Source organism: Mustela nigripes, chromosome 3, assembly GCF_022355385.1.
Source record: "Mustela nigripes isolate SB6536 chromosome 3, MUSNIG.SB6536, whole genome shotgun sequence".
Classification (NCBI taxonomy): Eukaryota; Metazoa; Chordata; class Mammalia; order Carnivora; family Mustelidae; genus Mustela; species Mustela nigripes.
The window spans coordinates 73053210-73075326 of NC_081559.1; the positions used below are offsets into that span (position 1 = coordinate 73053210).

At 37.0% G+C, this 22117-nt stretch overlaps 2 protein-coding genes across 6 annotated transcripts; one reads left to right on the top strand and one right to left on the bottom strand.

Annotated features, from left to right (window-relative positions):
• Nucleotides 1-1305: 1305 nt before the first annotated feature.
• Nucleotides 1306-7439, top strand: PJVK (pejvakin). Its single transcript, XM_059392801.1, has 6 exons — nucleotides 1306-1516; nucleotides 2805-3000; nucleotides 3763-3904; nucleotides 5062-5179; nucleotides 6619-6717; nucleotides 6931-7439. The coding sequence occupies exons 1-6, from the start codon at nucleotides 1306-1308 to the stop codon at nucleotides 7221-7223; spliced, it is 1059 nt and encodes a 352-aa protein (XP_059248784.1). The 3' UTR covers nucleotides 7224-7439.
• Nucleotides 7440-9751: 2312 nt separating this feature from the next.
• FKBP7 (FKBP prolyl isomerase 7) lies at nucleotides 9752-21002 on the bottom strand. 5 transcript variants are annotated; one of them, XM_059392805.1, is made up of 5 exons: nucleotides 20458-21002; nucleotides 18801-18952; nucleotides 13749-13882; nucleotides 11515-11566; nucleotides 9987-10100 (listed from the first exon to the last, which is right to left on the bottom strand). In XM_059392805.1, the coding sequence occupies exons 1-5, from the start codon at nucleotides 20664-20666 to the stop codon at nucleotides 10072-10074; spliced, it is 576 nt and encodes a 191-aa protein (XP_059248788.1). In that variant the 5' UTR covers nucleotides 20667-21002; the 3' UTR covers nucleotides 9987-10071. The 5 variants fall into 5 exon arrangements, 4 of the variants coding, with proteins under 4 accessions (XP_059248786.1, XP_059248785.1, XP_059248788.1 ...); XM_059392803.1 differs by lacking the exon at nucleotides 11515-11566 and having other exon boundaries at nucleotides 9752-10100; nucleotides 13749-13879; nucleotides 20458-20809; XM_059392802.1 differs by lacking the exon at nucleotides 11515-11566 and having other exon boundaries at nucleotides 9752-10100; nucleotides 20458-20806.
• Between the last annotated feature and the right edge of the window lie 1115 nt (nucleotides 21003-22117).

The window sequence follows — 22117 nt, forward strand, 5'->3', positions numbered from 1 at the left end:
GTCGCCTCGGGTATTGCTAGCCACTTGCAGAAATGACTCCCCGTGCTTTCTCTGCGTGGTTGAAGATTGCACAGTGCTGTTCACACAAAAGGACGTTATTAAAAACTTTTAGTGATTTTTGGTTTTGGGTTTTTTGTTTTGGTTTGGGGTTTTTTTTGTTGTTGTTTGTTTGTTTTGGGGTTTTTTTTGTTACATGAGAGTCTGGATACTCGCAAGCAAATGAAAACAGCTGAATCCTGAATCTAATCAAATTGATTTATATTATTTGGGGCTTGAATTAGGCCTATTCTGTCTTCCTTCCACTATCCCTTCTGTATATGTGTGTATCGTGATTACTACCTTATTATATTTTAATGACTATTTTACTGTAAGTACACATAGCCACTTTTTCAAGCTATTTGAACATCCACATAACTATGGCAATACAATATTTCAAGCACTCAGCTTTGTTTCTAAACGTTTATTTTTTGCCCTGATATCTTAAAAACAAGGCCAAACTTGATATAGCTCTCTTTAAAGGTTGAGTAACTGAGATAATAATGATGAAACAAAATAAATGCAGCACTATTTCGAAGAGTTATCTATGTGCCAGCTACAGAGTAAGAAACCCCTAAGTCATAGTTTATAGTTATTTATATATGTTAGTATTACATAGTTATTTCTGCATTTATTTATATATGTAATATGTCTTTTATTTGTTATTTCATAAAAATTGGTGTGCAGTTGCTTCTCTATATTCTGTGAATTTATATTTTATATCAATCACTTGGTTTTGTAGCATATAAGAAGGGAAATGAATGAACTATATACTATAAGGATTCAAAATAGCACTTTAATGTTGCCACACTTGGCATGATGTTGTTGTGAAGGAATTCCCTTTGGACTAGGTCCACTGCAGGTGGTATCCAGGGCTAATGTTAGTGCCTCAATTGCCTTGTTCCCATAGAGCTATAGGTTTCCTCAAAACTGGCATACTACCATCAACAGCAACCCTCATCAAGGACACTGGTAGTATTTTAAAATTAGTAGTTTTCTGCATAAGCTTATTGACTGCAGTTCCAACTGACTTGCTCGCAGTATATCATTTAACACTGTTGATCTATAATTCATTACGTGAGCACACCAAGAGAGGCAGTGTTGTGAATTGTACACTGGTATGCTACTTGGTGAAACCATGTTTTGTATTTTTAATGTGTTCAATTATATTTAAAATCAAGCAAGTCTGAGGTGTGTGCCTGGCTTTCTTTGAAAGTATGGATTGTTATCAGAGGGTTGCAGTTGAGGACGTTTTGATACCATAATAATATGTTTGCTGCGGCTACCAAGAGCTTTGTCAAGCAAGTTGGAGATGGAGGGAGATTAGTTCCTGTTCCAAGCCTCAGTGAGGCTGACAAATACCAACCTCTAAGTCTGGTGGTAAAAAAGAAGCGATGCTTTCTCTTTCCTAGGTATAAATTTACCTCAACACCTTTTACACTGAAAGATATTCTTCTAGGAGACAGAGAAATTTCAGCTGGTAAGTTTAAATATGTTTGGGAGTGACTACTCATTCAGCTGTATTAATGACATTTTAAATATCAGTTGTATATACTAATATTTGTAATATTTGCACATTGATAAAAGCAACTTTTCTTAAGATAGTAGTATTAAGATTAAGATTAATAATATCTAAATTTGTGTAGTATCAAATCTCATTGGTTGAATAATTTTTGTGTAGCATCAAATCTTATTGGTTGAATAATTTTCCAACCTATTTTGTGAAATTATTTATTGTGTAATTTTCTTTTGAGTATTTTATAGGCTGTTTAAATTGAATCAATTTAGAATATGACAAAATAATATATTTCTGTATCTATAAAGTGGGATATTACTTAGTCTTACCTATCTCACAGGGTCAAATGAGATGAAAGTAATTTACATTTATTTCTTATGACTCAGTTATTGCAATTGGTCAACTGAATTGTAGTTTACAGGCTAGATTAGAAAGTAAATTGACATTTTGACAAATTAGTTATAAACACTTGTTTTTCTTTCAACCATTCAGTGGATCTTATAGCTTTCAGAGTTCTTTTGGTGTAACAAAGAAATTGAGTTCTCATTTAAGTACTCTATTTTTTTTTGTTGTTGTAAATTAATTGAGTTGCTATTTAATTTTTTAATTAAAATTTTTTTAGTTAATAATATTTAATAGTATTATGTGGTGACAGGTGGTAGCTACATTTGTGGTAAGTATGGCATAATGCATAAATTTGTTGAATCACTATGTTGTATACCTGAAATTCATGTAACATTGGGTGTTAACTACACTCAAAAAAATTGATTTTTTAAAAAAGAGTTCATTCTCTAGCAGGAGTGATATTTTACATGATTTAAGATGTTTGACTGTTTTGGGGCAATTGGGTGGCTTAGTCGGTTAAATGTCTGCCTTGGGCTCATGTCATGATCCCAGAGTCCTGGGATCCCTGGACTCTGCTCAGGCTCCCTGCTCAGCGGAGAGACTGTCTCTCCCTCTGCCTCGGCCTGCTGCTCCCCCTGCTTGTGCACTCTCTCTCTCTCTCTGTGTCAAATAAATAAATAAAATCTTCAAAAAAAATGTTTATGTGTTTTAACAATAAGGTCATAATGTATATAAACATGTAATTTTTTCATTTAAATTAGTTGCTACTTTAAATCTCAGTGTGAACCATCACCTTTCTCAACGTTTATGTAATGGAGTCTTACATAGTAAATGAATGCATTACTATAAATAATCTATATTAGATGAAGTCAAGACATTTAAAAATATTGATTTCCTTTTCATAAAGGTATTTCATCTTATCAGTTACTGAATTATGAAGATGAATCAGATGTTTCACTCTATGGAAGGCGAGGCAACCATATTGTGAATGACGTTGGGATTAATGTCACTGGATCAGATTCTGTGGCAGTAAAAGCTTCCTTTGGTGTGGTGACCAAACATGAAGTGGAAGTGTCAACATTACTCAAGGAAATTACTACAAGGTCAGTAGAAGAATATTTAATATGCTTCAGTGTTTCCATTAAGTATTTTAATTGTATAAACTTTGTTATAAACAATGCTGAAAACATTCAGGTTATGTATATTGTCTAATGTAATTTATTTGCTTTATGTGCTTGAAATATACAAATTAGCAATTTATCCAGACCTTAGAGAAGGGTAGATATCCAAAAAAAAAAAAAAATTCACATGGTTTAAACAGATTTTTTTAATTGTTCCACAAAATTGCTTTGGTCCTATACACAGGTACTAAGTTATTAGATTAAAAGGATACACTGTGGCACCTGGTCAGCTCAGTGAGTTAAGTGGCTGACTCTTGATTTCAACTCAGGTCATGATCTCAGGGTCCTGGGATTGAGCCCTGTGTCTGGCTCTGTGCTCGGTAGGGAGTCTGCTTGAGGATTCTCTCCTTCTCTCTTCTTCTTCTGCCCCTCCCTCTGCTTGTGCTCTCTCTCTCTCTCAAATAAAAACAAATCTTTAAAAAAAGAATACACAAATCTGCTTCCAACAGATATTCTAAGGGAATCTCTTCCAACAGACTCCTATAATAAGCATGTTTTAAGAAAAGAGAAAGGAGAGGCAGATTACTAGTGGCTATGGAGCATATTTTCTGATTTGTATTAGACCTGCCTTGATTTGTTTTTAGTTAAGGTGGACCATGAATAACACATGACAGCAAGAAACGTACTCGGTTATATAGAATTAGAATGTGACATTCTTGTGAATATCTCTATTCTTTATTCTAGAAAAATTAATTTTGACCACAGCTTGATACGTCAGGCAAGGAACAGCAGAAAGGCAGTATTGTGTGTGGTCATGGAAAGCATTCGAACCACACGACAGTGCTCACTGTCTGTGCATGCTGGAATTCGTGGGGAAGCCATGCGGGTAAACCACACTCATGAGGTTTCTCTTACTAAAAATGTGCAATGGGAATTTTTAAAAAGTACTCAGTGTCTAATGAGATGTGTGTGTTTTGTCAAGTGTTGAGATTAAAGAATTACAAGGGTATATAGGATTTTGCACAGTAATGGTTTTGTTTTAGAATTTTTAAAAAATCCAAGAAAACTTCAATTCTGAATGTGTAACATAATGCAAACAAAACACTAATCCTTATGAAGTAATGCATATTGGAGTTCCTTCTATGACTATTTAAATGATGTTTTAAGAATAAAGTTTGAATGCTTATGTTGAATTCTTGATTTTATTTTTAAGTGAAGTACTTTATATTGCATTTTAAAAAAGTCGATTTTATATTTTTTTAACTTTTCTAAAATAATATTGTGAATGGTCAAACATGCTTCATTCAGTGTTAAATACCTAGAACAACAACAACAACAAAAAAATCTTGAAAGTTACTTGTGTTTAGTTCTCAGCATAGTATTGTCTTTGTCATTCACATAGTAATGACACATAATAATGACTTGATTCGTCTTACCAAAATCATTTGTTAGAAAAAGAGTCCAATGAAAAACGTTTTGAATCTTTGCAAATTAAAGTTCTGTTTAGTCAGTGGCTACATTTAGCTGTCCACTGAGTTGTTTAACATTGGATCATTCTGGGGGCACAAATTGAAATATTTATTTAATTGTTGGAAATTATTTTGGTAAATAAATTGATAATTGCTTTGGAAAGCTGCTGAAAACTCTAGGAGCTTTGGAACAATTGACAGAGTAGGCTAAAAACAACTGTAACTCTTAAACAGTTGGTTTGTGGTTGAAAGGAAAAGGTGTCTATGTCAGCATTACTGTTGCGGCAGCACTACTCATTGGCCCTAGGACCAATGTTAGTGAGAAAGTGGTGAGTGGTATTGCCTGGATTGTGAGACCTCCATTGGACCATTTGGACTTCTGGTATAGACAGTTAAATTCAATGGGATAATTTGTTTTTGTCTTTTTTTTCACATTTAAAAAAAAATTTTTATAAACATATAATGTAATTTATTTTTGTCTTATCAGTAAGATTGTATGAAATGTTTTGTTTCTCCAAAAAGCTATCCTTATGTGTTATGCCCCTTAATAATGTTATTTACTTATTTACTATAGTTTCATTTTATGGATGAACAGAATCCAAAGGGAAGGGACAAAGCTATTGTTTTTCCAGCACACACAACCATAGCTTTCAGTGTTTTTGAACTCTTCATTTACTTGGATGGTGCCTTTGGTAAGTGAATGATTTGCATGAAACACTGAAATGATTATACTTTTAAGAAGAATTTAATGGGAAGCAAACACATACACACCCTCTCTACGTAATTCAGGAAGAATGATACTCTCAGTACTGTCAGTCTTATGCTTGGCTAAAGCCCCTGGGAAAGACCTTCCAGTCCCACTTACCCGCTCCCTCTTTTCTGCTTCTTGGGGAACGCTGCAGACTCCCTACCACCCCACATGCGATTATAGAGAAGAGCTCACATGCAATCCACTGACAAAGTTTTTCTTGACTTACATGAGGAGATAATAAATGATCTTCTAATAGGTCGTTTTTGAAGACAGCAAATAAAGGAGTGGGTAGGTAGTTAAGATGCCTGTCAAGAGTCTGCGTGTCCAAACTAAGATACCTGAAGACAAATTCTTTTCAGCTTTATCTCTCATGGGTCCAGTTTCCCCCCAACTCTCCCTAAAAAATAATTTTGACAGTATAAATGCTTACCCTAAAATTGTCTTTACCCTCCAGAATGCCTTGTATACCTTATATAATAGTGTAGCTCGCTTTAGATTTTTCATGGGTCTTTAAGAGGCCTGCGCCTCAAAGGATGGGCAAGGGAGCCCCCTCACCATAGTAATTCGTAGACATTTTTAGACCTGTTTGTTTCTGTAGTTTTGTGAGAAGTGAGAATGGGAAGTCCAGAAACATGACAAAACATGCTAATTACAGTCTATTTGGGACATTTCAGTTATAGGTTTTTACAATTATATTGATCTTTAGGAGTATAAACTGTTAGAACTGACACAGGTATTGAAATTTAAAATGTGCATACGCTTTTGGGAATTTATCCTACAGAAATACTTAAACATATGGGAAGTGATATGGGTATAAGGATATTCAGTTTGTAAGAGTGAAAGATTGTAAATAAATCTTAAGATCTATTACCAATTACTAGTTCAATAATGGTGCATCCATAACTACGGAATATTATGAAACCATTAAGAAGAATGAGATATGGGCCCTGACATGGAAGAATGTCTAAGAGATATTTTTAAGAAATGTGCTTGGTGTATAACCATTTGAGCCTAATACACACACACACACACACACGTTCTTTTATGTGTGTATGAGCCTACACACACACACACATATTCTTTTATGCTTATAAAATATACTGAGTATATCTGGAACTATACTCTGGAAACTTAACAGTGATTACTTGTGGGTGGAAAACTGAGGCTGGGGTCTAGGGTATACTGGAGACTTGTTACCATATCTCCCTTTTGTAGTCTGGATTTCGTGCCATAGGAATATTAACTTTTCTAAAAATACATAAAATTTAATTAAAAAAATATAGTGAATGGCATGTACCAGCATTCATCAGCCACAACTAAAACTCCCAATGAAATTTGAGTTGTCCAAGTCATAGCATCTTCTAAAATTTTTTTTTATAGACCTTTGTGTCACTTCAGTGTCAAAAGGAGGATTTGAGAGGGAAGAAACAGCAACGTTCGCGCTGCTCTACAGACTGAGGAATATACTATTTGAGAGAAGTATGTCTGTTATAGAGTATTTCAAATGTCTCTTTCCCTCTTGGATTAAAACTTGAGTTTGTCTAATCAGTACTCCTTGTCTGTTGAGGATTTTAAATCTAAAAGCCAAATCATTTCATGACAGATGGTTTAGATTCACATATTTGTAAATGGGGTTTGGTTATATATTTCTAATGTGACTTCTAACACATTTCTTTGCTTTTGTGCTTTCAGATAGAAGAGTGATGGATGCCATTTCTCGCTCCCAGCTTTACTTAGATGATCTGTTTTCTGACTACTATGACAAACCTCTCAGCATGACTGATATTTCTCTCAAAGAAGGGACCCATATCCGAGTTAACTTGCTTAATCACAACATTCCAAAAGGACCTTGCATACTCTGTGGGATGGGAAACTTTAAAAGGGAGACAGTTTATGGGTGCTTTCAGTGCTCTGTCGATGGGCAGAAGTATGTGAGACTTCATGCAGTTCCTTGTTTTGATGTTTGGCACAAGAGGATGAAATAAAGTGGAAAGTGAATGTAGTGTTTTAGGTGCAACTGTGCCACATACCTTTCCAAAATCATTTGGGTATGCTTTGATAAATTGCGGCAAATTAAAGAGGGGGAGGAAAGAGAAATTAACCTGTCTGGACATCATTTTCTTCCTCTATAAACATGGAGATGATAATAGTATCTGGCCTACAAATTGTCATAAAGATTAATATTGTTTGTGTAAAAAAAGGTTAAATATAAAATTCAAAATATAGATGTTCCTTCCTGAAATCTACCAGTTACTTTAGAAATATATTTGGGATTCGGCTATCATTTTAGATAACTTTACATAGTGATTTTTCTAAATATCAATTTTATCTTTAGTTGATTTTTAATTCAACATTTAAGAATGACAAGAGGTTAGAAGTGATGACTTTATGATGCTTTAACCATTGCCTTAGGTCTGGTAAAATGAGAAAAATGTGTTAATAATTTAATGTAATCCTAAATGTTTAATTGTGGTATCAAATGAAAAGCACATTGAGCTCTGGGTGGGGTTTTATGGACACAGTTCACAGGGTGACTGAGAGCAGTGTGCTATTGTGAAATGTGCACAGGCTCACTGGTTTTCTCCTTATAGAAACTCACTACTGTCATTTTAAAGTTAAGACCACTAGGACACCTCTATCTTTCTCCTCTGAAAATGTTTAAAATATTTAACATATTCAGTTCTGAGAGATCTTTTTCATCCACCCTATAAGACATCTGAGATTTTTCATACACAAACAACCTAAATTATTAATTTATTATATACCCTTATTTTAATAATTGCAGAAGTAATGAAAATTCTAGAACTCAAAATGTAGCAACAGCATTCACTGAGATATACACCTGTGAAAGTATAAAGCAATTGGGTAACTATAAAATGCCTGATTATGTATGTAGAATGATTAAATTTTTACTTATTTAAATTTGACCAGAGTTTTAGAATCAATCTCCATTTTACTTCATCTATAATTTTTAAAAACAGAAGTTTAAAAGCATTTGGAAAACAATGGGACAGAAAGGACAGAATTACAAAGTTTTCTTCATTATGGAATGATTTCCGTTTCTTCTTCCACTGTGTTGGTGGTTTGAGCCGAATATATGACTCAAAGGCAAATAGGAGTATACTGATTGCAAAATGCTCTAGTGACTTTTTTTTAAGAACAGGGGCAGTTTCCAAACCAAAACACAATATTGAATCACCAACTTTGTTCCAACGGAGCAGATTTTCCTGAGGGAAGTCAAGGAACAAGAACTGGCAGTTGAGCAAGTGAGGAGGAGTTACAAAATTGGGTACAGGTACGAAGCACTCTTGGGAGGAAAGGAAACCCAAACCCAAGGTGTTGGTTTTATGAGGTGTCAAACTCTGTGCTATGCATACATGATACCTGTCAATCTGGTGGGTTTTGCCTTACCCCTGAACTTTTAGATAATAGAATTTGGGGCAGTGTAGTTAAAGAGTTTAAAGACAAACACTGAACAATGGTTTGGAAAATGGAAAATGGAAAAAGCTTTGGTTTGAACTCACTTGTTTGGAGCAGAGCTATTTAATGCCTGACATAGTTTTCTACATACGCAATGGGCAAAACCTTCCATGGTTCAATAAATAACATGCACTTTCTTTGGCACTAGTGTGATCTACAGCATCTCTTACCTCCTATTCTCAACAAGTTGGATGTCATGATTTGACCATGATGCAAAACTGCCACTGAAGTGTATATCCCAGTTTGTATCCCCATTTGATCCCTCATGTGTAAAATAAATTGTACACATTTTCAAAAATTTGATGGGGTACCAGTTTGTAAGGCTCAGTCATGATCAAGAACAAGGACATCATAAAATGAAGTGACATAGGGTAGAGATACATAGAGAAAGGGAACCGGAAATTAAGGAAAACCATGGCATTAATTTAAAACGATCAAGACAAAAAGTTAGGGATGATAGATCTAAAGGCCTACAAGAAGGAAGAGGAGGCAGCACATTTAGAATGATGTCTGAAGGAGTACAGACTCAGAACAGTATAGATTTTATTATGTCTGCTATGTAAGAGGCACAAAGCCTTTGGTCTGGTCAATTGTCTTTAAGCATTCCCCACTGGAATAATGACCAAAGACCAGAGCTTGCACCAAAAAGTACAGAAACTGTGTTTAAGGCTCTCTGTGGGACAGAGGTATACAACTAATACTTTCTTATATGCATCCAAAAGGAGTATTTGTTTAGTTCTGTGATTTTTATATGCTTCTACTTGTAATGCTGCGAAATGTATAAACAAATGAAACGTTAATTCCTGAGTCCTATTGAATATTTTCAATATAACGGGACATTTTTACAATTAAAATGTTAAAAATTGGATATTTAACACTTTTACATGTTGTTAAGGTTGGAGCTGGGAAGAGCTTGTAGATTTTGACATAGATGTCCTCCTGCTTCCTGAAGGGGGAAAACTGCCCAGTGGGATGTGGTCTATTTCTTGGTGATGCAATTTGTGTTCACAGAATAAAGCAATAGGAAACATAATTATACTTTTCCTGAATGTTAAATTTGCAAAATACCACACATTTATTATGCCAAAATTACATGTATTGATGGGATCAAAATATATTCTCGTGGGAGGAAAACATAAAAGACAAGTTCTAGGGGAAGTGACTTTGTTTTATATATAAAGTACAGTAAGTAGCTAAGAAAATTTAGAAATAAAAATATACTACAGTTCATCATGTTGATATACATTGTATTCCTTGGAAGAAATGAAGCCATCACCATCATGATCATTCTTCTTAAAAATATCTTCTAAAACTGCATTCTGATATGACTTGTCACGTGGCTTATCATCCTTTTCAAACTCCCTTTGCAGGTAGTGATTTATCTAGAGGACCAAAATAATGTCTTTAATAAAAAAGTACCACAGTAAATTTTCTGTAACTTTAAGGAAATATGTTTACATAAGGAAACTCAATGGTAAGGCTACTTATAAGTGATATTAAAAATTTTAAAAACTATTTGAGGTTTTATTCTTTTAACCTTTGAAGCAATTTTTCTGAAAAGAAACATCTTCGAATTAGCTTCCCCTGAAGTTACAGATGGTTAGTGGTACATACTCAAAGATTAACCTTTGAATTGAATTTTGTTGAAACCAAGTATTTTCCAATAATCTATACTGTCCACATTATGAAAGGAAAATGAGGAAAATCATTCTTAAGGAATCCTATTAGTGAATAAAAACCAAATTGGTATTTTTATAATTCTAAAATTAATGTATATATTGAATTATCAATAAAACTCAACCATAGGTTTTGAAATAAAATTCAATTTTCTTAACTCTTCTATGATTCTATAACTCTCCTTCAAATCCATACAACTATGGCAATCTCTATAATAATAAGACCAAATAAAGAACAGGTATTAAGTATTCTTTCTCTGCGTTAATATGACATTTCTACTAACCACATGGGACTACTATACACTTGACATGTGGCTAGATCAAATAGAGGTATGCTACTCTCAGGGTTAAGTACACAACATATTTTGAAGACAATAAAAAATATTTATAATTTTTACATTGATTTCATGCTGAAGGGGAAATATTTCAGATATACTGTTAGATAAAACATAGTATTAAAATTCATTTCACCTGTTTCTTTTTGCTTTTTTAAGATGTGACTATTAAAATTTTTTTTATATACGTGACTCAATCATATTTCCATTGTAAAGTGCTAATATATATAATAACTAAAGAATACAATGTGCAATAATCTGGAGATAATGTTCAGCAAGTCTGGGTATTTTAAACGCAAGAGGATTTTTAAAGCTAAAGTTGAACTTTGAGAGGTTTTTAGCAGTATGTATCCCAGCTCAGTCCATCATGAGTACACTATTTTAGATGATCAACAGAACTGTTCTCAAGTGAGACTTTAGTCCTATTGAGGGAGATACATTTTTTTCTTCTAGTTGAGCCATAACAATGCTATGTAGATGAAAAGAATTTTAAAGAACCTCAAATATTCCTCAGTTTCTAAATAAATATATTTTCATAACCAATATTACTGACACACTTTTCTAGTATAGTGTAGTGGACATGTACAAAAAGGCAGCAGTAAGAAATAACCTTAATTTCGCTGACAATGAGTTCCATACTATTTCTACTTCATAATTTAATAAAAAATACTGTGTACCTCTTCTCTCCCACCTTATACTAAAGAATTGACTTGATCTTTCTGATGATGAGAGGAGGTAGTTTCTTTTAGTTCATGTTTTAAATCTAGTCTTTGTCATGTACTCACTGTGTGGTCTTGGGACAAATAATTTAACCTCTCTGGACCTCAATTTTGTTATCTGTAAAAGAGGGGAAACAGTATCTCTATGGTAGTATTTATGTGAGTATTAGAGTAATGTTTATAGATGTCAATGAAAGCTATTACTATTCAAGCATGTGAAAGTCACTCTTAACCTAGTGATAACACAGCTGATACCTGACAGACATCTGGACAGACTGTTGCTAAGCGGGTCACTGTTTTGGACTTTCTCTACTTTTATTTTCCAGAAAGAACTAAAGAACCCATAAGAACTACTGAAGAGTATTCATACTGCAGAATGTGCCTCTTTGTGTACATCTGATAACGAATGGTTTGTATGCACAGGCTGAGCTCTTGGGTACTTTGTGAATTCATCAGCTGCAGTTCACTCTGAAACTCATAAGGAGTCAACGCCAAGTACGTGCCGGATGGATTTGCCACCCCACTAATTGTCCTCCTCCTTAAGGAACAGGGGATGTTTTCATTCACGTATCCCTCTCCCACTGCTGAGCAACAAAGGAGCTTCAGGGGCAAGTCCTTACTAATATCCTAGAGGAGGAAGTAGAGTCAGGGTGGGGGAAGGACTGGAGAGGGAGCACACCTGTCTTTGGAAATCAACCCCTCAGGGACCTTTTGTTATTGAGGTGGTGGAGTCATGCTTGTTAAACTGTCTCCCAACAAAGGGGAGACAAATGGGTTACTCAACTGAAGCAAAAAGGGTATAGTCAGTGGGACTAAGCCAATCACTGGCCTTCAGTAGTACAAACATTAGCCCTCAAACATCCAGACTGGAAATTCCCTGAAAGAGGCCCTGGTTAAAAGCAAGGTAGTGGGGGCAACCGGGTGGCCTGGTGGGTTAAGCAGTCAACTCTTGGTTTCGGCTCGGCCTGTGTCTGGCGTTGTGCTCAGCACAGAGTCTGCTTGAATTCCTCTCTCCCTCTGCCTCTCCCCTCTCTAAAATAAAAATCAATCAGAAAGAAAAAAAAAAAAAAAAAGAAAGAGCCAAGTAGCAGAGCCAGACTGATTTTGCCACTTAAGGGTGGTGTGAACTTAGCCCAGTTACTTAACCTGCTTGGGCATCATTTTCCCCTTCCATAACATAGAGATAATGACATGTGTATATCTCATAAACTGTCATAAAGATTAAGTGAGTTCACATGCTAATGTGCTTCTAGTAGTACTTGGTACTGAGAAAATACAAAAGAAAATTACTATTATTGCTCCGACATCTTTATTAATCCCCCAATTCATATAGAAGACTGACTGGAGGGGCGCCTGGGTGGCTCAGTCAGTTAAGCATCTGCCTTCAGCTCAGATCATGATCCCAGGGTCCTGGGATTGAGCCCCACATTGGGTTCCCTGCTCAGTGGGGGCCTGCTTCTCCCTTTGTCTGCAGCAACCCCCCAACTTATGCTCTCTCTCTCTCTAGCAAATAAATAAATACAATCTAAAAAAAAGAGTAACTGGAGTGTGGAAGCTAGTTAGGGAACTCCTGTGTCGGAGGCAGGCCCCTGGCCAGGGCGGCCTCCGCCATTAAAAGATGGCGCCTGGCTAGTTGCCAGGTTAGGATTGCCTCATGAGACAAAGCGGAACGCCCAAAGAGGAAGTAAACAGCATTGGTTGCTAGCGAAGTTGTTCGTTTAGGTGCACAGCCTGATTCGCTCCCTCCTGTACCCTGCTAGCTGATTGGTCATGTAAGCGTATATAAGTGTGTAGACTTGCGGAAATAAAGAGAGAGGAGAGAGAGAAGATGCATCTGAACCAGGGTTCTTGTCCTTGCGGGGCGAGGGCGATACTCCTGGATCCTGCTTACAACTTTCTAGTGCACACAATTCAAATTCTCACTAGCTCTTTTCATAGTTTCATGTAATCCCCACAGTCCTGCAAGGCATAAATTATTTGTACTATTACAAATTCCTATGGTGTTGCTTGAATGAGCTCTGTTCCGGTCTAAAAACTGGAAATGCCCTATGGAGATGAGCTTGTTATTTTAATGAACTTCTGGCAGGGAGAAAGGCAACTGAACAGGATGACTCATTATAAGTTTTATGTTGAAAAAGGCACATTTTCTTCTTGGAGCTTAGATTTTTTAGTAATCGGCTCTGTAAAAGCAAAGTAATCAGCCCATGCTCAGTAGAACTTAAAAATAACCAATGTAATAGATATCTATTTAAATTGTGAAGAAAAAAATAGACTGTACACATAGAATTTGTTTGAATTACCTCAGTTTTAGAGAGTTGCCTGTCGTTGTCTGTGTCTATCTGTTTAAATGTTTCAATGCTTCGTGGTCCTTTGGTCACAGCATAAAGTTCAATCTCAAAAATCAGTGTTGCATCAGGTGGAATCTTGCCTTCTGCTAAAGGTATAATTTTTAACAGTTTAACTTACATGAAGATAAGGTTCAGATATTTAATCACAAATAGCCATTACAGCATTATGACTATATTATTTCACATTTATAAAAACCACTTACTAAACACTTTAAAAAATATTTCCATGTTTTTAAACCAAATCAGTTTTAAGAACCTAGTAGGTCATTAATTTCTTATTGAATTAAAATAAATACAAGTCATGTAATTTTTTTTTTAAAGATTTTATTTATTTATTTGTCAGAGTGAGAGAGAGCGAGTGAGAGCAAGCACAGGCAGACAGAGTGGAAGGCAGAGTCAGAGGGAGAAGCAGGCTCCCTGCGGAGCAAGGAGCCTGATGTGGGACTCGATCCCAGGACGCTGGGATCATGACCTGAGCCGAAGGCAGCTGCTTAACCAACTGAGCCACCCAGGCATCCCCAAGTCATGTAATTTTTATTAATATACCCCATCATTATATAGAAAAGAGCTAGTGCAGAGAAGAAATGCATGGGCAGAAAGATTTCAAAGTGTAAATCAGTAATCTTCTAAAAATTGACATTGTGTAGTTATTTGGCAGCATAAATAAAACATATGTTTCAATATATTTGTCTTCCCAGTCCTTTACAGACATTAAAAAATAAGTGCAATGACAGAATAACACAGTAACAATTTTATGAAATCTATAATCACAATAAAAAAATTAAGTATTAAGGTGAATAGTCCTCTTAAAAAGGTTAACCTATTCACTCATCTATTACATCACAAGACATCACAGATTATCTTAGCAAGCTATGGGCTTATTCGGATGACCATTTCATAGAAATGACCTGCAGAAATGATGTGCTAAGAGGCAGGGGTTGGCTTGTGTCACCGGTATTGCCCAGTCTCTCCCAGAGTCTCATCCACTAATATTTGTTGAATGAATATTTGTTGAACGAATGCCCCTATGGTTTATTTTTTAAATGGCTGCTTGTTCTCTGAAGTAAATAGAATTCTTGCTCAAGTATTGATTTAACCCAGAGAGAAAAGAGCTTCAAAGTTACAGCCAAAAGGAGAGATCGATCAGTCATCTCCAAAACCAGGACATAGAAAAAATCTACCCATACATCCTATGACTAATGAAGTTCCAAGCTATGTAACCACCTCTTACCTGACTTTAGAGCAAAAAGAGGTAGAGATTAATTCAATGATCATTTTTACAAAATCCATCCCTAGTCTGTCCAGTTACAATCTCCTTACAACAGGGAAACAACTAATGATAATAAGGCAACCTCAAAACACAAATTCAAATTTCTTAAGAAAAAATATTACAAGTCCATATGAAGTTTCTAAATAATTCTACTGGAAACACAGAAAATATTGCCAATTAGGCTTTGTCATACAAAGAAATCAGAGCATAAAAAGGAGAAAAAGGTGAATTTGCTATAGAATTACTTGTATTTAGAGAAGCAGATCAAAGACGTAGGAGTTAAAGAATCTATACGTACCACGTGTACTGTTAATTTAAAGCACTAAAAGGTCACATGCATTTCAAGACATGCAGGGTGCTCTGTCATATGAAGCAAGGATATTGCACAGAGGAGAGCCTTCTTCAAGTACTACCTAAAATAAAGTTATAGCTGATGTTAGGTCTCAATAACAACTTATTTAAAAGAGCTTATTTGACAAGAAGTGGTTGGTTAAGCAGTGATGTATGGTCTCCACCACAATTTTTACGTAATCTAATCCTACCTACGTGATGCAGGTAAGCCAGCAATTAAGTATGTTCCAAAGAACATACTTTAGTTGGGCCACAGTTTCTTCATGTGTAAAACAAAAGCGTTGGTGGTATTACTAATGAGATTCATCATTTTTATGTCTTTTGGGGACACCTCAAATTGAATACCATCTAACTTCTTCCAAGTTAAACTTGTACCTCTCTGCAGCAAGGGTCTGGTTTATTAATAGCATAGGCAGCCTGGGTAATCATTCATAGCTAAGCATAAACTAGTTTACAAAAAGGGTAACTACGTGGACTTCTGCTATAGGAAAATGGGGCCCAACAGGATGAATAAGCACCTATTAATGTGGGATGTGGTTAAAATGAGACTGAAGAGTCGAAAAGGCAAACTTTACCTGTATCATCTTGCCTAAAATCGGTCTCAACCTATGACAATATTTTTGGGCAAGGACTGCATTCAATTTAACTTATCTTCAATTTTTTTCCCTCTCTCCCTCTCCCAGATTCCTGTGCAAGTCTAAATAGGATATACAAATTATGGTTCCATGGGAGCTATTTTGATGGGACCAAATGATTGGTTAAAAGCATTGAGAATGAAGCTGTAGTTACCTGTAACTCTCTCTTTAGGAGTTTACAGTCTGACTGGGTCTGTTTTGTGTCACTAACCTCCCTGCAATCCAGTCTGGGGCAGTGGGCCCCTCCTCTTGCTGGAAAGAGCACGTGAGGGAATCACAACTATCAATGAGTTAACAAAACAGCCTCAGAGAAGGTGAACCATTCAACAAAATATTTGGGAGTAATGACAGTATCTCTTCATAGAAAATGAATCTTTAATGACTTTAATCACATACTAAATATTTCAAATAGGTGGTGTTAGCAAGGGTTCTAAATCGTATGAGGAGGGAATGATTATAGTCTTCACATAACAAGAGGGAGCAAGGATCTGATAGAGAATGCAAAGTAAAAACTATCCCTCTGTCAGGCTGACCATTTCCCCCTTTTAAAAACTTCTCTTTATTCAGCTTCATTTTTAACTTTGTCAATTTCAAAAATTTAAACAGTACAAAATGTTAGAGAGTAAGAAGAAATCTCCTAACCCTTGACCCTCAGGGTTTCCTTCTCACCAGATGACTAGTATCACCAGATGACTGTGTATCCTTTCACATATAATTTGTGTAGATGCATGATGCATATGTGAAATTCGCCCCCTCACAAGTAAGATCTTTGAGGATAGGAAATTGTTTCTTCTTTGTACATTGGCTTTATGCTCAATGCCTGGAAAGGGCCTGGCTTTGATGCTCAATAAATACTCCTTGCATGAATACATTCTATGCCACTTTATTTTATTTTTAAAAAGATTTTGTTTATTTTGTTTATTCTCTCTTTGAGAGAGAGGGAGAGAGAGCATGAGCAGAGGAGGCGGGTAAGGGCAGAGGGAGAATGAGAAGCAAACTCCTCACTGAGCAGGGAGCTCAATGATGATGCAGGGCTTGATCCCAGGACCCTGGGATCATGACCTGGGTTGAAGGCCGACATTTAACCCAGTGAGCAACCAGGTGCCCCATCCCACTTTATTTTTAACATATTAATACATCTGGCTCTATGGCATTCTTTTTATTGGCTGCACCACAATCCATTGTATAGATACATCATATTTGACTAATTCCCTATGGATGGATGCTCAGGTACTTTCCAGTTTTTTGCTACCAAATAAAAGTCTGTAATGAATGTTCTTTTATATATACCTCTGTGTACATTTCTGTAAATGAATCTACTGGCTCAGAGGATATGTGCTTTTAAATCTTGATAGAAATTGCCAGAAAGGTAGAGTGATTTACATTCCCAGCAATAATGCATGAGAATGCTAGCTTTCTATACCTGTGCCAACTTTGATGCCTTTGATCATCTGATGAGTGAAAATGGGTGTCTCACTTTGTTTTAATTTGCCTTTCTTTAATTATTAATGAAACTAAATGTTCCCATAGATTTAAAGGTGTTTTTGTTTTTTGTTTTTGTTTTTTTTTGTTAGTAGGCTGCTTGCCTATTTCTAGGGTTGGGTTATTTTTATTATTGGTGAATAACACAGTTGCCAAAATTTTGCCCATTTATCTGCTTTACCTAGGTTCTTAGATCTTATAGTAGGATTTTTAAAATAGGTAAGATATTGAAAGAAGCAGTTCATTTCTTCCACATTTCAAGGCTGTTCCCGAATTCGGGGATTAGTGACTGATAGCTTTTTATATTCAGTTGCTCTTTTTACTATGCTCTAGTGCTGTCCTTTTATTCTAAGATATGTTCCAGTTTCCTGAGGTTTATGAATTTGACTTTGGTACTGCTTACCTAAGGTATATGATATAGACATTTACATAAAAATTAATAAAATAACATGTACTAAAACCAATAAAAATGACTAAGGTAGAACATATAGAATATATAGGATCTTTATGAGTACTGCCACTACACGAGGGAAAGAACTCTGGCCAGAGAGCTATCTTCCAACAAATGTCTTAATTTTCTATAAATGTGAAAAGTGGGGACCAAGCTGGACTGGACTAGATATGGCTAGATTATTGGTCCCTGTGATTCTGTAACTATTTTCCCCTGTGGTTTTTTAATTTTGTTTTTAGTTATTCAAAAATTTTTAATTATGGAAAATACATGTAACATAAAATTTATCACTGTAACCATTTTAACTGTATAGTTCAATGCATTCACATTACTGAGCAACCAATCTCTAGAACTATTTCATCTTGGAGAGCTGAAGCTCTAAACCCATTAAACCACTTCTCTGCCTATTCCAGCCTCTCTCCAGCGCCTTGGCAGCCTCTCTTCTTTGTATTTGACTAGTCCAAATACCTCATACAAACAAAATCACATAGTGGTTTTTTTGTGATTGGCTTATTTCACTTAGTATAAGGTACTCAAGTTTCATCCATGTTATAGCATATAGAATAATTTCCTTCCTTTTTAAGGCTGAATAATACTCTATTTTATGTGTACACATGTTATTTATCCACTCATCTGTCAATGGACACTTAGATTACTTCTACTTTTGGCTTCCACTTTTTTATGAATGGTGCTGCTATGAACATGAGTATACCAATATCTCTTTGAGACCCTGCTTTCGATTCTTTTGGATATATATCCAAAGCTATGCTTTATTTTTAAATATAACTTAGAGATAGAATATTAAGACACCTTACCATAGCCTTCCTTTCCATATGCAAATGAAGGGGGTATAATCACTTTCCGCTTCTCTCCAGGGCACATATCCATCATCGCAATGTCTAGCCCTTTTATGACTTGCCCAACACCAAGAACAAACCATTTGGGGTGGCCTTCATTTTGTGTCCGGCTATAATAAAAAACAATACTTAGGTAAGCTGATTTTAAGAAAAATGAAATAAAACTTTATAATACACCTGGATGGGATGTCTGGGTGGCTCCATCAGTTAAGTGCCTGCCTTTTGCTCAGGTCATGATCCCAGTGTTCCAGGATTGAGCCCCACATTGGACTCCTTGCTCCGCTGGGAGCCTGCTTCTCCCTCTGCCTGCTTCTCCCCAGTTGTGCTCTTTATCTCTCCCTATGACAAATAAATAAAAAATCTTAAAAAAAAACAAAATATTTCTGGACATGAGGTTATAATTTAAAATTGGAGTCCTTTTTCTTTTTTCAAATTAATATTCATTCTGGGGGCGCCTGGGTGGCTCAGTGGTTTAAGCTGCTGCCTTTGGCTCAGGTCATGATCTCAGGGTCCTGGGATCGGGTCCCGCATCGGGCTCTCTGCTCGGCAGAGAGCCTGCTTCCCTCTCTCTCTCTGCCTGCCTCTCCATCTACTTGTGATTTCTCTCTGTCAAATAAATAAATAAAAATCTTAAAAAAAAAAAAAAGAAATAACTTAGAATAAAAAAAAAAAAATTCATTCTGAACCTCCTGGCAGGATGTTTGGCTCAAACTTCCTTCAAAATAGCCAGAAAGAAGTATGATTTGCCCAAAGCTAATCATTAGGAGTCATGTCATCATCTTTTTTATTGCCATCTTGCAAAAACTATTCAATAGTTACCTTTTTAATGGGTCTCTGGCCTCTAACTAGCTGCATGGCTTGTCCAAATAACTCATTCAACCTTTCTGAGTTTGTTCTAAAAACTTATGGCTCAGGTTTAACCTCAAAAAGTCATTTGAACAATAACTAAAATTTGTATCTTTTCTTACTAAATTTATCTATTTTCTTCCAAATGAAAAGAACTAACTTTCCCCAATCCTATCTTTAGAGCGTTATAGCACAGATGAAGAAAAGCCATTCTTCCTTTGAGTAGTAAAAAGATCAATTAAATCAGAGCAGGCAGTGGTGAGATTATAGGGGTGACATGAAAGAACACAGGGCCCAGAAGACACCAGGGAAAGTTATTGTGGTTTTTGGATACAGTTGGAAAGTGGTCCATAGTCTGTAAATATCATGCTTCTGAAGCTTCTTAACCTACCCTACCCAATCCTCTGTAAAGAGGCTCCAAAAAATGGCAAAAGAAAATGTTGAGAACATCCTTACAGACAGTACCATAACTTACCCTTCCATGGATCCCAAGGGTGGTGGCAGTGGCCGGGGTGCGTCTGTATGTCGTGTATTTCCGATAATTTCGTGGGCCACCATTTTTAATAATTTAAAAAGTAATAGTTCAATAGGGAACTACTGCACATCAGTAGGAATTCCCCCCGCCCCCCCTCCCCCCTGGAATAAAAGGCTCAACTCTTCCTGTTAAATAACGAGAAGCAATCAACCAACCACGTAGCTTCTGGTTAGTAGAGGAAGCCTAGATTTCATGCATCAACAGGACGCCAGAGCAGTTCACAGCCTTTCCTACCTGCAGTAGAACTTCGAACCGTCTTTAGCCAAGAAGCCGTCGTAATGGGCATTTAGCAGGTCTCCTTTCTTGCTTGTCTTAGAACAGTTTTCTGGACGATGCAAAACTTCGATCTTCACTTCCTCTGTGCTCTCCTCTTCCTTTTGTCCCTGAGCGGTAAAAATGCCCCATACATAAAAGAAAACGATTAATCTTAACAGAAACGGCATGATTCCTGAAGTTGGCCTCAGATGACCACGGCGTTCCTTGGCGCGTGTCAGTCGTGCCCAGTCGCTGCCAAGGCAGCTGAGTTCCGACGCGTGGCAGGCATTGTTCTACGTCACAAAGGGCTGGGGGCGGGGCGCCTTATGGCCCCGCCCCTTTCGGGCAGCGCGCTCAGCCTCAAGAATTTTCGTCTGTCTGCCCGGGTTCCGTCCCTCCCGGTACCCGAGGCTTTGGATCGCTGTCATTAGTCGTTAAGGCAGGACTGAACTCTTGCACCGCTTCTCGTTAAATCCGCATATTTTACAGAAGGTTTCCTCAGCGTTCGCTGGTAATGATCTCGTTTCCTAAAATGAAACAGGAAAAAGAATTAAACGGCCTGGTAGTGGGATGTTGTAGTCAGAGAATACGGCTGTCATTTCTGGGCGTACAAGGTTTCTCCTCAGACCCACAGGGCGCTGGTGGGCATCTGGGGAGGCATTCTGCCTCTGGTAGGTCCTTGAAAGCACCTTCAGGGGGCGGAGTCACGCATTAAGAGGTCCCAGGCTAAGCCACACACCATCTGACGGCCACCTGGTCGGGAGTAAACAGAGGTGCTGCTGCTCCTCTACCGTTTAAAGGCGTTTCCCACCAGCCAGCTCCGGAGATTGGGGGACCTGCTGCTGGCGGCCTCCGGGCCGCCCTCGACTGAGGGCCCATGGGAGTTGGGGGAAAACCTGACGGTGTCCCTTCTCTTACCAGCTCCGCGAGGTTGGTAACCATCCACGGTGCACCGAGGAGGAAATGAAGTTATTTGAGTATTTGGCCTTTTCAATCTCACAGCTAATGCACAGTAGGGATTTCACCAAGTTTGGCACAAAACCAGCTTTTACCCCACCCAACATTTTAGTATGAAATCTTTCAAACATACAGAAAAACTGAATTTTATTGCCCCATTCCCGCGGCCTTCTAGTCATCACTTGGATTCTATCATTAACTCGTAACTCTATTCGACTTTTTTTTACGCCACCATCTACCCATCTCTGTACCCATTGTTCACCAATTCACCTGATTTCCAAGTGAATACCCAAAGACTATTTACCCGGACCAGAAAACCTTCAGCGCAGGCCTGGGTTAGGTTCTGGAAAGAGAGAGTTCGTTCTGCCTGGTGTACCTCGGCCCTGCTAAGCGAAACCGCAGCACCGAGCCTGCCTGGCGTAAAGCCTGCAGCATTTCATAAATCGGAATTATTGTCATTATGTAAGATGATCATTTCCAAACAGGATTTCTTAAAATCACAAAAGCTAGGGGAAAGTCTTTATTTCTATAAGAAAAAAAAAAAATAAATTCCAAAGTTTGGTTCCGTGTTTTATATTCTAGATGAAGTCGTGGCTATCTGAGGTTAATTGTGGGCATGGTGACTGTTCTTGGGGCCCCTCACCGTTCCTTGCCGGAGGGTTCGTAGCGGCACCCCGAGGGG

Bases quoted from the DNA above. Each gene is read 5' to 3' on its own strand.
- PJVK (XM_059392801.1), top strand. From the start codon at position 1,306: ATGTTTGCTGCGGCTACCAAGAGCTTTGTCAAGCAAGTTGGAGATGGA. The intron at 3,001-3,762 runs GTCAGTAGAAGA...TCTTTATTCTAG, and splicing joins CTCAAGGAAATTACTACAAG to AAAAATTAATTTTGACCACA. The intron at 6,718-6,930 runs GTATGTCTGTTA...TTGTGCTTTCAG, and splicing joins GAATATACTATTTGAGAGAA to ATAGAAGAGTGATGGATGCC.
- FKBP7 (XM_059392802.1), bottom strand. From the start codon at position 20,666: ATGCCGTTTCTGTTAAGATTAATCGTTTTCTTTTATGTATGGGGCATT. The intron at 18,953-20,457 runs GTAGGAAAGGCT...TTTTTATTATAG, and splicing joins GGTTCGAAGTTCTACTGCAG to CCGGACACAAAATGAAGGCC. The intron at 13,883-18,800 runs GTAAGGTGTCTT...TTATACCTTTAG, and splicing joins ATATGGAAAGGAAGGCTATG to CAGAAGGCAAGATTCCACCT.